This window comes from Sander vitreus, chromosome 9 (assembly GCF_031162955.1).
Source record: "Sander vitreus isolate 19-12246 chromosome 9, sanVit1, whole genome shotgun sequence".
NCBI classification, from domain to species: Eukaryota; Metazoa; Chordata; class Actinopteri; order Perciformes; family Percidae; genus Sander; species Sander vitreus.
In genome coordinates, this window is record NC_135863.1 from 6,756,950 (window position 1) to 6,770,775 (window position 13,826).

Sequence of the window (13,826 nt, forward strand, 5' to 3'; positions counted from 1 at the left end):
TTGTCAAAGTATAATAACTTAATGACCAAAATGACGTTGGTCTTTGTCCGTCAAGTGGCTTTGCAAGTGTCCCAAAACATCTGTGTTAGGATTGTTTCTAAATCTAGCAATACACATAGTACAGCACACATACAGTTTTATGCTTCAGTTAATGCTTTATACCCAGCACAAATACTCCAGAGAATTGTTGGGACATGTTTTCCCTTTGTTAAAGTGCACAACTGCTCTGAACATCCAAAGTATGTCCGTCCTTCCCGGAGGCCCCTTAATGTTAATATTTGCATTCTGTGCATAGTGGAAGCAACCAAGCGGACCATGTTGGACTGTGTAGCTGCAGTGCACATATGAGAGGGATTAAGCACTTACTGAGTAGAGGGGCCTTTGAAGCCAAAGAGGAACCATGGGGCTATGCAGAGAGAAACATATGGAGGCTCTAATGAATGCCATTACATCACTTTCCACATAAAGTAGATGTGTAAGAAACTGAGATAGACGGTTGTTGACTAGTGCAGGTTAACCCAGGGCTGATACAAGTTGGCCGCCCGTCTTCACAGAGTGCCCCTGTATTACCATAATCCTTCCCAAAAACAGTTTAAAGTGAAATTTGACTGGAGGGTTTTACAGTTTAGTGTATTTCAGTCGATTTAGTTTGGCTACTGAATGTTCCATGTTTACACCACCATCAAGTCCATGGCTAATAACACGTTTCAGTCCTCATTTACCAAAGGCAACCACAAATGTGCTTTGAAATGTAGTTCACATGTCAACCTCTGTGCTTTGATTTTCATGTCAGTGACTCAGTGTGTACTTACATGTGTGTTCGAGAAAGAGGCATGTGTGTGAGCCATAATACTCTTAACAATAAGTGACATGGCCTATATTTCTTCCCTAACTGTAAGGTTAATGGTTATACCAGTGCTTTTTGATCCGATGCTGTGTCTGAGAAACCAGATCTCCTTCAAATCATTACTGTAAAAGCTCCCATGTCAAGGCCCTGTCACATGGAAACCCCTTTAAACCATTTCCTTCTGTTAAATGATACAGGGTACCACATTGTCTCACTGTGTGTCCCAATTAAGGGATTTGAGGTCAATTTAGAGCTCCTGTTCCCATGCCTGCATCCCTCACAGACACTCTGCAACTAATCTGTCGCTCAACTGCTTTACTTGCATCCAACTGGATGAAAAACCCTTTAGGTGATGATACATGAGAAAGACTTTGAGGCTGTCAGCCTTTCTAGCTGAGTTAGGGAGTAGCAAATGGAGCAAAATCTCATTGTGTTTATCTTAGTGGGCTGTTTCTTGTCTTCCGCTTTGTCTCACTCTGTCGACCTGTTATGTTGCAATCAGTTTCTTTTTGTCTGTCTGTCTCTCTCTCTGATTCTTGCTTTCCCTAGAACATAGAGGGATACAAAAAAGAGAAACATATAAAAGTATATAACAAGAACATATACTATATGATTATGTGACAGAATCTCGTAACCGTTTAACAATGTGAATATATCATCCTGCAAGGAGGCAGCGCAGCGATGGAAATTGGCCCCTTACAACCAGAAAGAGCCGCAGTCTGACCGCGTTGGCTTTTGTGGTTGGCCAGAAGTGAGACCATGGTCTGCAATTGGGCAGTAAAATGAATTATTGCAGTAACAACTAACCAGCCACTCATACGTTTTACTTTTGGTCTGGAGCTCTAGATTGTCCAGTGGAGAGGCTGGCACTGGACCAAACCACAGCCCCTATCCCAGACGATCTGGAAGTGGTTAAGCTCCTCCAAAAACTCTTGTTTGTACATAAGCTGGTATTTTCCCTATGAGGACTCCTTTCCTAAGTAATGTCTTTTTGGGGCCATCTGTATTGAGTTACTTTATGCTGTGATACTACCATGCCCATAGTAGTCTATATCTACGACGTTCCACTTCCGGGATTGATCAATTGTTTGTGTAAAAACTGTGGCTTTATGAGGACTATGGTTTATTATGCTTAGTGCCGCCCAGGATGATTGTGATTGGTTTAAAATAATCCCAATAAACCAGAGCACGTTTTTCTCCCATCCCGGAATGCTGTGTCGCTGCGGAGAAGGGTCTGGCAATGCAAGACTTTGCTCGTAGTAATTCCCAATCATTGATATTGTGCACAGAAACTACAGTATTTTATAGTTGCTTCATGCCAGACAACATAGTTTAGTTCCATGATTCATATGACCTCTTGCATTCCAGGTCCAGTCCTCAGTCATAACAAGTTGGGAAATGACCCTTAGATATATGATGATCAGGTCCATACACCTGTACTTGTACTTTCTTCTGATGTGTTTGTTTCAACTCTCCTCCTCCCCTCTCCTCTCCTCTCCTCTCCTTTCCTCTCCTCTCCTCTCCTCTCCTCTCCTCTCCTCTCCTCTCCTCTCCAGGGTCCACTAGGCCTGATTGGGATAGCTGGTGGGATTGGAGTTCCTGGTGAAAAGGTAAGTAGTGTGTTTCTCTATCATTAAGCTGTCAGTCAGCATCAGCTGGTTGCTTGTCAGTGCCAGAGCCATGTAATTTGGGCTGTGTTAAGCATCCATGGATTGAGGCCCCAGAGGTGCCCAGAACACATGCTTAGATAAATACTCAACACTCTCACATCGACCATCAATAACCATATAGTCAAAGCCATGTCACCATCAATTTCCACACACCAATTTCACTTTAGTATTTGACAAACCTCTATAGACATATTGGCCTGTCAGAACCCTAAAACTTGATTTGTTCCTGATTAGTGTCATTAGACATGTGCTGTGCTGACATAAATTATATATATATATATATATATATATATATATATATATATAACCCCCCCCTTTTTTCCACTGTTCCCTCTATCTTTACCTTTTCCCTTTTCCTTTCTATCCAGAAGCCCCCTGTGTGTCAGAACATGTTCTTGTGATTGGAAACCGTCTGCTTGTCAGACTCTTGCATGTCCTCCGCCCCCTCTTACGCAAAATCCTCCTCCTGGTTCAATCTGTCAGCACCAGCCATACCCTGACAGCCCGCAAATTCCTTTCACATTATATATATATATATATGTACATTTAGTTCAATATCATCCTCTGCATTAGACTTTTCTTTCCAATACAGAGCCTTAAAATTATTCTGCTCGCTGCTTGTTTGATAGAAGTGCAGCCAGAAATGGATGTGGACTTGTACAGTCATGAATGTTGCACAGTTCAAGGAGGATTAAAGCATCGCTGACACAAGTGTTAAAGGGGTTAGAGTGGAGACCTAGGCAGCTTTACTGCTCACCAGGAGTTACCTTTACTTCTAACACACTGTCCCACAAACTGGGTTTCAAAGTAATTGCTCGCTTTTACACTCCATTCAACCAGCTGTCAATCTGACCTTCTGCATTTGAGAAGCTCTGCTCCAGTTTCACTGCTCTTCATTAGGAGACATGTATGTGAAGCTGTGTTGGGGTTTTCTGTGTTGAGCTTTCAGGTCATAGTTTAATGATCAGCTCTCTTTCTGTTTTACTGTGTTTTTCCCCAGGGCGACCGAGGACCAGCGGGTCCAACTGGTCCAGTTGGGGAGAAGGGGCCAAGGGTAAGTACAGTCACTCAGGATATACTGCATAGCTCTGCATCTTATCTGATAGTTGGTAAACCCCAAAGACAACCAGACAACCAGAGATTAAATACATTGTTCAGTAAACTAATGTCTAAGGATGATGAATATACAACTGAACCACTGAGCAATTTTTGGCTGTAAGATTTGGCACGAAATAAACCTTGTAGATTTATTTCACGGAAATGAAAGCAGACTCACTTGGCCGAAAAAGGTTTCAGACTCCACAATGTTGTAAGTTTTGTTGATACAAATCTTTGCAAAATTCCGCTGTGTCAAATCGGTTTACCCACAGTGAATGCTGAGGCTAGGGATGAAAAGCAAAATCCAGCTTTTATTTCAGTGATTCTTTTGGAACACTCAACTTTTGGTCTGGTTGATCAAATCCAGTGATTAGACTGGGTAAACACTGTATTTGGATCTGTAAATACCTTTTGGTGTTCTGTCTGTGATGTCTCTTTGCAGTCATAAAATTCTTAGTTAATCATCTGTTGCTAGGATGAGACCTGTGATTTGGGGTATCAGTCTGAATAAGAAGTTGGTCAGCATCACTCACTCCCAAATTGTACCTCATTGTGACAGTAATGAGCTCCAGTGGCATACCATTTTGTCTCATCTTTGACAAAATGTTAACTGCTGGTGTTGTAATTTGGAGTTAAAGATTTTTAATGGTGGAGCAGAAAAAGCACATTTGTTTAAACGTGTTTCAAATGCCAGGGTAAGTATGATTGTGTCTCATTGAAAGTATAAAAAAACTTCCAGTATTAAAAAAAGGTTTTGTGCCCATATGATTTGAGTTTTAGTTTCAGTTTAGATGACTTGCGCAGCCCCAGTCCACAGTCTGAGGCCTATACAGACGTGCAGCAAGAACGCACTGGGAGCAAGATGCCTGAATGTTAATAATTATTGATGACGTCATCGTCCATCATGAAGTTTCACTGTAGACATCGTCATATGCCAATTCGGTAGACATCGCCCAACCCTATGCTGTCCATTGCAGCAGTGTTCCCACTGTCTCCTGTACTGATACATGAGCGAGGCTGGCCTCCCTTACTTTCCTGGGGCCTTGGATTAACTCAATGTCTGGGCCTTTGGGCCCCAGTCCTGACCTAGCTGGCTGACAGACTGGCTAGCAGGCTGTCTGATTGGTTGGCTGGAAGAGAGGGTGACTAATTTGGTGGCTGGCTGGCTGAATAGTTAGATGATTAAATCACTGCTAGTGTGTGTGCATGTTTGACTGAAAGAGAGAGAGAGAGAGAGAGAGAGAGAGAGAGAGAGAGAGAGAGAGAGAGAGAGAGAGAGAGAGCAATGTGACTTATGTACGGAATTATGGTGATTTGTGTGAACCAGTTTGTGCCATGATGATACCACATTAGCAAAGAGTGGCAGTTTGACTTTGAGCTGTATCACCACAGATTACAATGATCATCTCATAAAGCTCTGTTTCTGTTTGAATGGTGGTTTACAGGGATAAGCTTTTCCTGGTAAATCTCAGCCACTTTACTGTTGTTTCTTTAATAGCATGGATAGATTATTACAGAATGAGAATGTGTGTGATGAGAAGCACAGCACCCAGCTGTCTCTTTTTCTAGGTGGTCTTTTCTAGCTGTATCTAGGTGTTCTGGAGCACATTCTAAGACAACATAATATGAAACACAGTCCTACAGAACAGTGCCAATCCTTTCCAGTTACAGATGTAACCGCGTTTTACTAGTCATCGTTAAAATCCTGAAGCGCTAATGCAGCATAGTTTGAATAATGTGTATAATAATGGTAACCACCATTACTACCCATGTAGCAGATGCCATTAAACAGTGACATCATTTCTTGTCTCCCTTTCCATAATGTTTGTTGTTTCTGTTTTGGTGTAAGGGCTATCCAGGGTTGCCAGGAAGTCCAGGGGACATCGGCCTGCAAGGTGCACCTGTAAGTGTCTTACCCTCGTCATGTAATACCAAATACGATACGATATGATAGGATACGATACAATAGGATACGATACAATACGATACAACTTTTATTGTCAGCCAGGGCTGAAATTCTTTTTGCATCCCTCGGTAGCTCATATAAAAAAGAGGACATATATATACAGACATACATAAGATGAATAGCACCAAAAGACATACATGAAACATTACCATAAATAACATAAATACCCAAGTAAGGAAACAAAGCATACATGTGTAACAACAGAAAATTGCATGAACATACACACAGACAAGGTCTTGGAGACTTATAACCCTGAATAAATATTGCACTGGATTTAATGTAGCTGGTGAAATAGTGATTGTTTGCATTGGGATGACCACGTGTATGTCTATATTTACTGTATGCATTAACTTCCTTTGCCAAAGTTTGTTTTATTTTCTTTTGCTTCCTCTGCATTTTGGATTTAGTCATACACACATTAGTACTTAATGGACTGAGACGCTTGGATGCATTGACTCTCATCTTCTCTTCTCAGTGTTTTGGCTGGATATTATAAACGCCTCAATTCCAAGATTAACTTGGACCATTAAACTGATTTGGAGGAACGTACTCTTGGTTTTTGTAAACACATTAAATTTAAGGGGGGTTATTTGATACATCAGTTTTCCTGTTTCCCACAATTTAGTCTAGACCTGTGTTAACAGTATGTCTTAACTGGCAGATTGTTCAGTAGTTCTGCTAAAGCCTGCGTAGTGCATTAGGACTAGTGTTTATGTGGGCTATAAGACACATTAAGAGAGGTTTTCCCTTATTAAGTTTGTGTAAATATTCTCACTGTATTCCATAGTGTGTCTAACTGCACCTTGCCAAAGAAACACTATGAAAACCAATCTTTATTTTGTCTCTGCCATCCATCTTTTGTCTGTCTTGTTTTTACTTACAGGGTCCACAGGGGCAGAGGGGTAGTGCAGGCATCGCTGGGACAAAGGGCAGGAGGGTAAGAGCTGTATTTACCTTTGGGGCATTAGATGCACTAGTCCTTTGTATGTTATGTGAGCTGACTTTAACTAAACAACTCATGAAAACATCAGACCCTTGGTTGTCTGTTTTGTATTACAGTTCCATCCCCACAAACCAAAGGTTAAAGCAATTAGAAGACATGTGTTTGTCCTCCTCGAAGCTTCTTTATAGGTGCATTAACAGCGGTTCCATAAGCCCCATGAATATCCTGTTGAAAGACATTACGGTAACGTCACATGGATATGGTGTGGTAATACTGGTGAGACATCGTGTGGCTGAGAGGAGAATGACACCTCCAAGTCAGAAGCAAAGATAGTTTTATGATTTCAATTGCAGTCAGGCTTTTTTTTACAGCTTTCCAGAATTTCAACATAAATCTAGCAGTAGCAGCAACTGAGGTGCATCATGTTGATTATACAGTCTATCAGATCAGAATAAACAAAGGAGGTTTCATCTTGGAAAGTTCATCTTAAATTAGATACAACTAAACTGTATCACAGTTTGTGTGTGTTGCCTTTTGAAGCAAAATTTAAAAGTCTTTATTTAAGAGCAGCTTCAATGATGCCATATTACTAAAATGGGTCTTGGTTTGTCTGTAAATAACATGTTTACGTAACTAAATTCCCTGTTGAGCGGTTTGGACCTCTATGGTATATAATGAATAGATCTTTTTATGTAAAGTCTAAAACAGTTGAACGTCAGCCACACAAACATTATAGGTTAATCATTTTCATAGTTTTTTTGCCGTACTTTCTAGGATGAAACTACTCAATCCAAATTATTATTTGCCATTGACAGTTATTGAATAATACAATATAATGTTAATCTCTGTAACAGTGTTTTATTAAACCAAGAAATATACTGTAGTTCCTCAACAATGGCCAAAACACATGGTCAAGAAGTGATGTACATACAGCTATGAATATTCATTTTCAGTGCATTAATATTCATATGAAATGTTGATGTTAATGATGCTAAACTAGAACTGTTCTCCTGTTGAAGAATATTTTTGCACTGACTGTGAACATGGCTGTTAATGTTTATTGTTACCAACTTTTTCTAGTGAGTAGTTTTGTTGACAGCATGTTAGCCAGGTATTATTCATGCTAGTCACAGGTGTTTATACTATGTGATAAAGTGCCTAACGCAAAAAATAAAGTGCCTACCACAGATTTAATTTACTTTCCTAAACTGATAGTTTGCGTGTGCTTCACTCGAGTGCCGGACTGCGCGGCAGTGCCAAGGCTAAAGCTTTCTTATTTAATGTGAGTCCATTTAAGCTAATGCAAGAAAATGGGCCAGAAACGCTAACAAGCCACTTGAGCAATCCCTACAACCACACTACTTCTAACACTTCATCACTCATCCATACTTCACTTCCTTTATCCACCGCTCACTTATTTTCCTCCAGTTGAACATTTTGCTAAGCAAAACATGTGCACTTGACATGCCACGGCTTGTGTTGTTTACTGTAAGCCATAAGTGTTAGTGTGTGGTTGCATTTCCTGTCTTGCTGAGGTAAGATATAGTTACCTTAAAATCCTCCATCATGGACCAGTGGAAATTGTGAAAGCTAATCATTTGAATCAAAGCCACATGTCCCCTTGTAAGCTTTTGTTTTTTTTAAAAAGATTTTTTCCGATAACAGATAAACTTCAGAATGCACCATTAAAAAAGCTAAATGTAACCGTTGCGCTGCTTATCACTTGTTCTTATCATTTTGCCCTCTGATCTATAAAACAACAAGTCATATCTTGCAGCTGAATTATCTGGTGTCCACCTGCCCTAGTTGGCACACACCTGCACTAGTTCTAAAGCTTGTTGTCGTTGTGGGATCACTCACAGTCGCTTCCTCCTCTGAATTATGAGTTGCTTCCCTCATATCTAATATATCTATCTCTGATTCCTCTTCCCTATTTTAATAAACACTCACCGTAAAATGCACCTCACCTGCTCCACAAATGTTCTTGTAGACAATCTGTGTAATAATGTGTTATATGTGTTATTACTAGAGATGGTCAGATACCATTTTTTGCTTCCAGATACCGATTCCGATACCTGAACTTATCTGCATAAGCGTATCTGCACATACCGAGTACTGATCCGATACCAGTGTGTCATATATTTTGTTATGTTTTAACAGCTGTATACCACTATCCCTGTATGGTTGTGATGTGATTTCTATCTTTGTTGTACAGCCTGGCTCAGGTTAAACTTTGAAGAAATACAAACAATGAACGCTACAGAACTTTATTTTATATTATTATTTTATTTTATACAGTCAGTCATAACAGAAAAAGAACATAAATAAACTACTTTGAAGTCGATTTTCTTCAGGGCTTAATTATGTGGTATCGGTATCGGATCGGTGCATAAACTCCAGTATTTTAGGCAGTATCGGAAGCTTTTTCGATACTGGTATCGGTATCGGAACATATCTAGTTATTAATTGTGAATAAGCAGTTGTTTAATTGGGTACCTTTTTGCAGAATCAGTGAAACACTAACGAGGGTGGACCACAGGTCACTTGGCAGAAATGATTGCCTGAATGACTTTTAAACCAAGATTGGAGAGAGAGATGATCTATAGGAAGGAACAATGAGAGGGAAAGATAAAGCGGTGTTTGTCTGGAAGCTTGATGTCTGACAAAAGCCAGAGGTTCAGACAAAATAGGAACTGATAGAGAGAGAGAGCCATTAAAGATAAAGATATAAAAGACAAGATTGAAACAACAGATTGGCTGAAAGTGGAAAAGTCCTGAAAGAGCGGACAGGAGAGAAACAAGTTTGTATTTACAGATTTGTATCTATCACCCTACCTGTGTGGTGGTGCTACAATGCTGGGAAACCCCTGGAATGTTTGTGGGTTGAAAAAACCCTGAGTAGATAAATAATACAGACCAATTACTTTGTTGTTGGTGTTATTTCAGCGTTAACTGTATATGTCAATGTGTGTATGATGCTTTGATGGTGTGTTATGAAATGTGTTACAGTACTGAACATTTGTTGAGTGATGTTCAACGGTGTGTCTCATGCTCCTGTTGCATAGGGGCCCCAAGGTCCAGAAGGCCCACTGGGAGAACCAGGCCCTGAGGGCACCAAGGTAAGCATGTACACCACCCTGTGGGAAACATCACCATGTGCATGTGAAGATGGAATAAATATAGTACTTTTGTTTGAAATATGTCCATCCTCCTATATATTAGGTACAGGATTAGATCTGGGATTATGTGCTCAATTTGGGACACTGCTGAAATTATTTGTCAGAGCTTTTGAATGGTTTATTTCATTAGTCACACTTTTTTCTTTTCTTTCTAATACCTTTCCAAAATGTGTCAAACCTTTTCTCTTCAGGGTGAAATGGGTGACATTGGACAAAAAGGAGAGCCAGGATTCATAGTAAGTAATCTTAAATGAATATGCCTTTACAATTGTCTTTCATCTTGTACTAGCTTATGTAAGAAAAGGACAGAAAAAAGACAGATACTAACATGCTACAAAGTTTATAGTCAAAGCAATAAAAAATACTTGTAAGGTACCTGCTGAATGAATATGATGGTTTAAATGTTTTATGTGTCACACATTTCTGGATGAAGGCTTCAGTCTCTTAAGAAATGAAAAGGCAAATTTATATTTGCCCTCATTCATCCGAAGCCAAGAATAATCATAGTCAGAAAAAAAGGCATAATCCTGAAGCATCTAGGTTAACACATGCATCCCTTTTGAAGATGCCCATTCACCTCATGGAAAAGACATTACCACATATAACCGTGGGGTCTCTATAAAAGCTTGGTAAGCCTTTCAGTTTTTATTTGCCTTTGTCTCTTTGCTCCCGTATCAGGTTATACAAAAAATAAGTTATTATTTATTTGCTGCCAACTTGTAGAGAGGAAACCTGAGCTATATGTAGAGGACTAGCAGGATAAACATAAACTTTATATTTAACTGATAACTAGCTGAGTGAAAATACAATCCAGCTTCAGATTTACCTGTGACGCCTGGTTTTAATAAAGATATTTTAAGTACAATCTCCAATTTTCCAAAAGTGTACAAGAACATCAGCACAGCCATTCTAGGTGTGGACATGTGCATGCATATGTTTGCTTGCATGTTTACTTATATGTGATGCCTCCTCAGGTGCTGTTCATTTAGGTTGAGTGTAGTTGATAGAAAAGGATATTTGTAATTGACGTCCATCGTCCGTATGTTACAATGGTATACATTTATGAGCTAATGACAGTAGGTTTGACTGCCATCAAAATCTGTAAAACTGTTATGGATCTGCACACTTAGCAGAGCAATTAAGTGCAGATGTGTTTCCATAGAAGAAGTTAATGTCCGAGCATTTCAAGTGTTTGTGTTGTGCTGAACCATTGGACGGCTGTGGCTCAGGTGGTAGAGCGGTCACCTACCAATTGGAAAGTTGGTGGTTTGATCCCTGGCCCTGCAGTCCCATGTCAAATTGTCCTTGGGCAAGACACTGAACTCCGAATTTCTCCCAATGCTGCGCCGTCAGAGTTGTTTATCTGATGAGCAGGTGGCACCTTGTACGGCAGCCTTGACCACAGTGTATGAATGTGTGTAAATGGTTCCTCTACTATATTACATTAAAGCCCTTTAAGTAGTCGTTAAGACTAGAAAAGCGCTATATATATATATATATATATATATATATATACAGTCCATTTACATTCAAATGGTTCTGGCCAGATTAACAACACTCTCATTTCGGTCTACAGTTGCACACGTTTTCATCTGAGAGAAATTCTCAAATACATAAAATGTAAACAACAAGGAAGCCAATATATTCATCAGGATAATGATATTGCTGCTCCCTCTCGAGGACTAGCAGGGAAATGTGTAGAGACACATAAAACCGGATCATTGAAAAACCCAGCACACACTAAATCACCAACCATCCAACATGGAAGATTAATATGTTGCCAATATTTCTGATTTCTGTTTTTGAAGGGCAAGGCTGGCAGTCCAGGAGAGAGAGGCCCTCCTGGGAAGAGTGTAAGTAATGTGTAACTGAATGCTGACTGCTGGATGTCTCTTTCAGAGCTTTAATTATCCGCGTCACTTTAGCAAGTAGCATTATTATGCCTACAGCAGACAACACATACTTGTAAAACATTTCCACATCTTCTTTTCACCTGCAATATATATATAATTATTACTTAAAGAGTGTGCACCCATAAAGTCACCCAAGAGGAAGTTAAAATAAAAGACTGAGCGGTATTTTCAGGCTCATAATCAAAACACATGTGCATGTATTCCCCCTAATTAAACCGGTGTGTGAGGTGCATTTGTACTGACATGAATTTGTAATGACTCACAGATTTCATGAACACAACATACACACTTGGCTGAATTGCCTGCTTCTGTTTGTAAGAAATTATAAGTAATACTTCACATGCTTTGTGTGTGAAGCAGGAAATTGTACATTATAAAATCAGGGCTCTCTGGTGGACACATTATATAATGGCAAAAGTATTTCTAACTTACCACAAACATATCTTTGGCATCAATGCACTGCACTGTTATGTGGGTTGATACTAATAATATCTGCAGTAGCTAATAATGGTCGATGATATCAGCCAGCTGAATAATTGTTCATGCTCCACTTTAAGACTTTAACAATCCCTGAGGAGAAGTTTTTTTTTTTTCTGCAGCTAAGAATGCGATGTAGGACACACATTGACTATTGTGTCTTGTTTTAGTTCCACACAATAGACAGACTTTTGGCAACTTTGAAGGACCATTTTGGCTTTTTTAACCATAAAAAAGATGGATGGTAGTTTTTATATGCTTTTGAACTGTGGACGGATGAAATAACTGATGTTCCACAGATGGTAGAAACATGCAAACAAAAACTGATCAAAAACAGATTCAAAAGCAGATCCATGTGGGCTGTCTAACATATCATGGTCATATCCACAGTATGTTTCTTATAGTTTCATCAATTTGTGGCAGGACTTACAAAGGATGATCCCCAGTCAGAGAAAAGCCCTGTCACCCGCACGCTTAATCGGTGTTTGGCTTGTGTTACTGTATTTTCCATTGACAAATGAGCTTCTTTCTACTTTCTCTAATCATGTGTTGGCTTAGCATTTGACATGTCAGGGTTGTTTGTACTTACTCTTAACAGACACACAAATACACACATAGACATGTGCAGGCCTGTCCTCTCACTATCAGATATACCCATCTGGACATGCACACATGGACATAACACACACATATTTGGGACTAGTTGTGACCTGTTCTTCTAAGCGCATGCTGCTTGATGTTAAATGAAGAACTTCTCCCTCAGATTATCAACCTCACTGCTTTGACATACTTACTGTAGCTACATCTTTAGCAGATACAGAAGAGGTGGTGGGGGGGGTGCCTTTCTGTTGTCCACCTCTGGACTCATAGCGCCATCTTGTGACTGATAACATCTCTCTCAATATATATTATGTATAATTCCTCGCCATTTCTATGTTCTTTGATGAAAATCAGTGAGTGAATGTGTCCCAAAACCATGTTGTTATATGTGATGTCAGAGCCCATTCAGTTCAGTGCTGAATGCAATGTTGTAGTCAATGCAGTTATCAGTGATTGTGGTTGTTATCACAATGCACTGTATTATATTGCAGTTTCCATACATCTTCTTGTTTCCCTAAAATCTTCTCTCACTTTTGACAATAACTAACTCTCACTGGCTCTTTACATAATATGTGAGCCGTGAAAACATCACTACACTGTTTTTCCCGCTCTATTATTTTCCATTTTGTTCAATTAATCCAGCTTCACCCTTTAAATATCTCATTTACACAGTTTGAGACATTTAAAATATTGTTTTTTTTAATTTTGAGTCATATCTACTCAGTTAATAGAAGCAAATGTTATTTGAGTGTTAATTATCGTGAGTTAGTAAACCAATGTGTTCTACAGCTAATGGTTGATGCTACTGAATTAATTGCTACCTCATCAAACTTTGACACATTCATTTCAATGCTTGGAACAAGCCGCTATCTCTCACATGCAAAAGTAATGGCGTCCTCTGTTAATGTTGGACTAAACACATGGCAACGCAATGTTTGGACTACAAAGAGATCTGACCTTGCAGGAAAGCCAATCTGTTTGCATCGCATCAAAGACTTCCTGTCATGTCTGAAATATTTGTATTTATACATGTTTGTGGTCGCATTGCCAATGAGGATGATAATAATAATAATAATGAGAAGAGGACCATGGCCAAAGCCAAGCTTGCTGCTTGTTTCCTGTGATTACATAAA

The 13,826-nt window shown here is 39.4% G+C and overlaps 1 protein-coding gene across 2 annotated transcripts in view; it reads left to right on the forward strand.

Moving 5' to 3' along the window:
* col24a1 (collagen type XXIV alpha 1) overlaps positions 1–13,826 on the forward strand; it is a 100,025-nt gene that overhangs the window by 55,846 nt on the left and 30,353 nt on the right. For both annotated transcript variants that reach the window (XR_013502482.1, XM_078258475.1), the window contains exons 25-31: positions 2,404–2,457; positions 3,518–3,571; positions 5,465–5,518; positions 6,465–6,518; positions 9,590–9,643; positions 9,895–9,939; positions 11,512–11,556. Coding sequence is in view for 1 of the 2 variants with exons in the window: in XM_078258475.1 (XP_078114601.1) it covers positions 2,404–2,457; positions 3,518–3,571; positions 5,465–5,518; positions 6,465–6,518; positions 9,590–9,643; positions 9,895–9,939; positions 11,512–11,556 (360 nt within the window). In the remaining variant the exon portion in view is untranslated. The remainder of the gene's footprint in view (positions 1–2,403; positions 2,458–3,517; positions 3,572–5,464; positions 5,519–6,464; positions 6,519–9,589; positions 9,644–9,894; positions 9,940–11,511; positions 11,557–13,826) is intronic.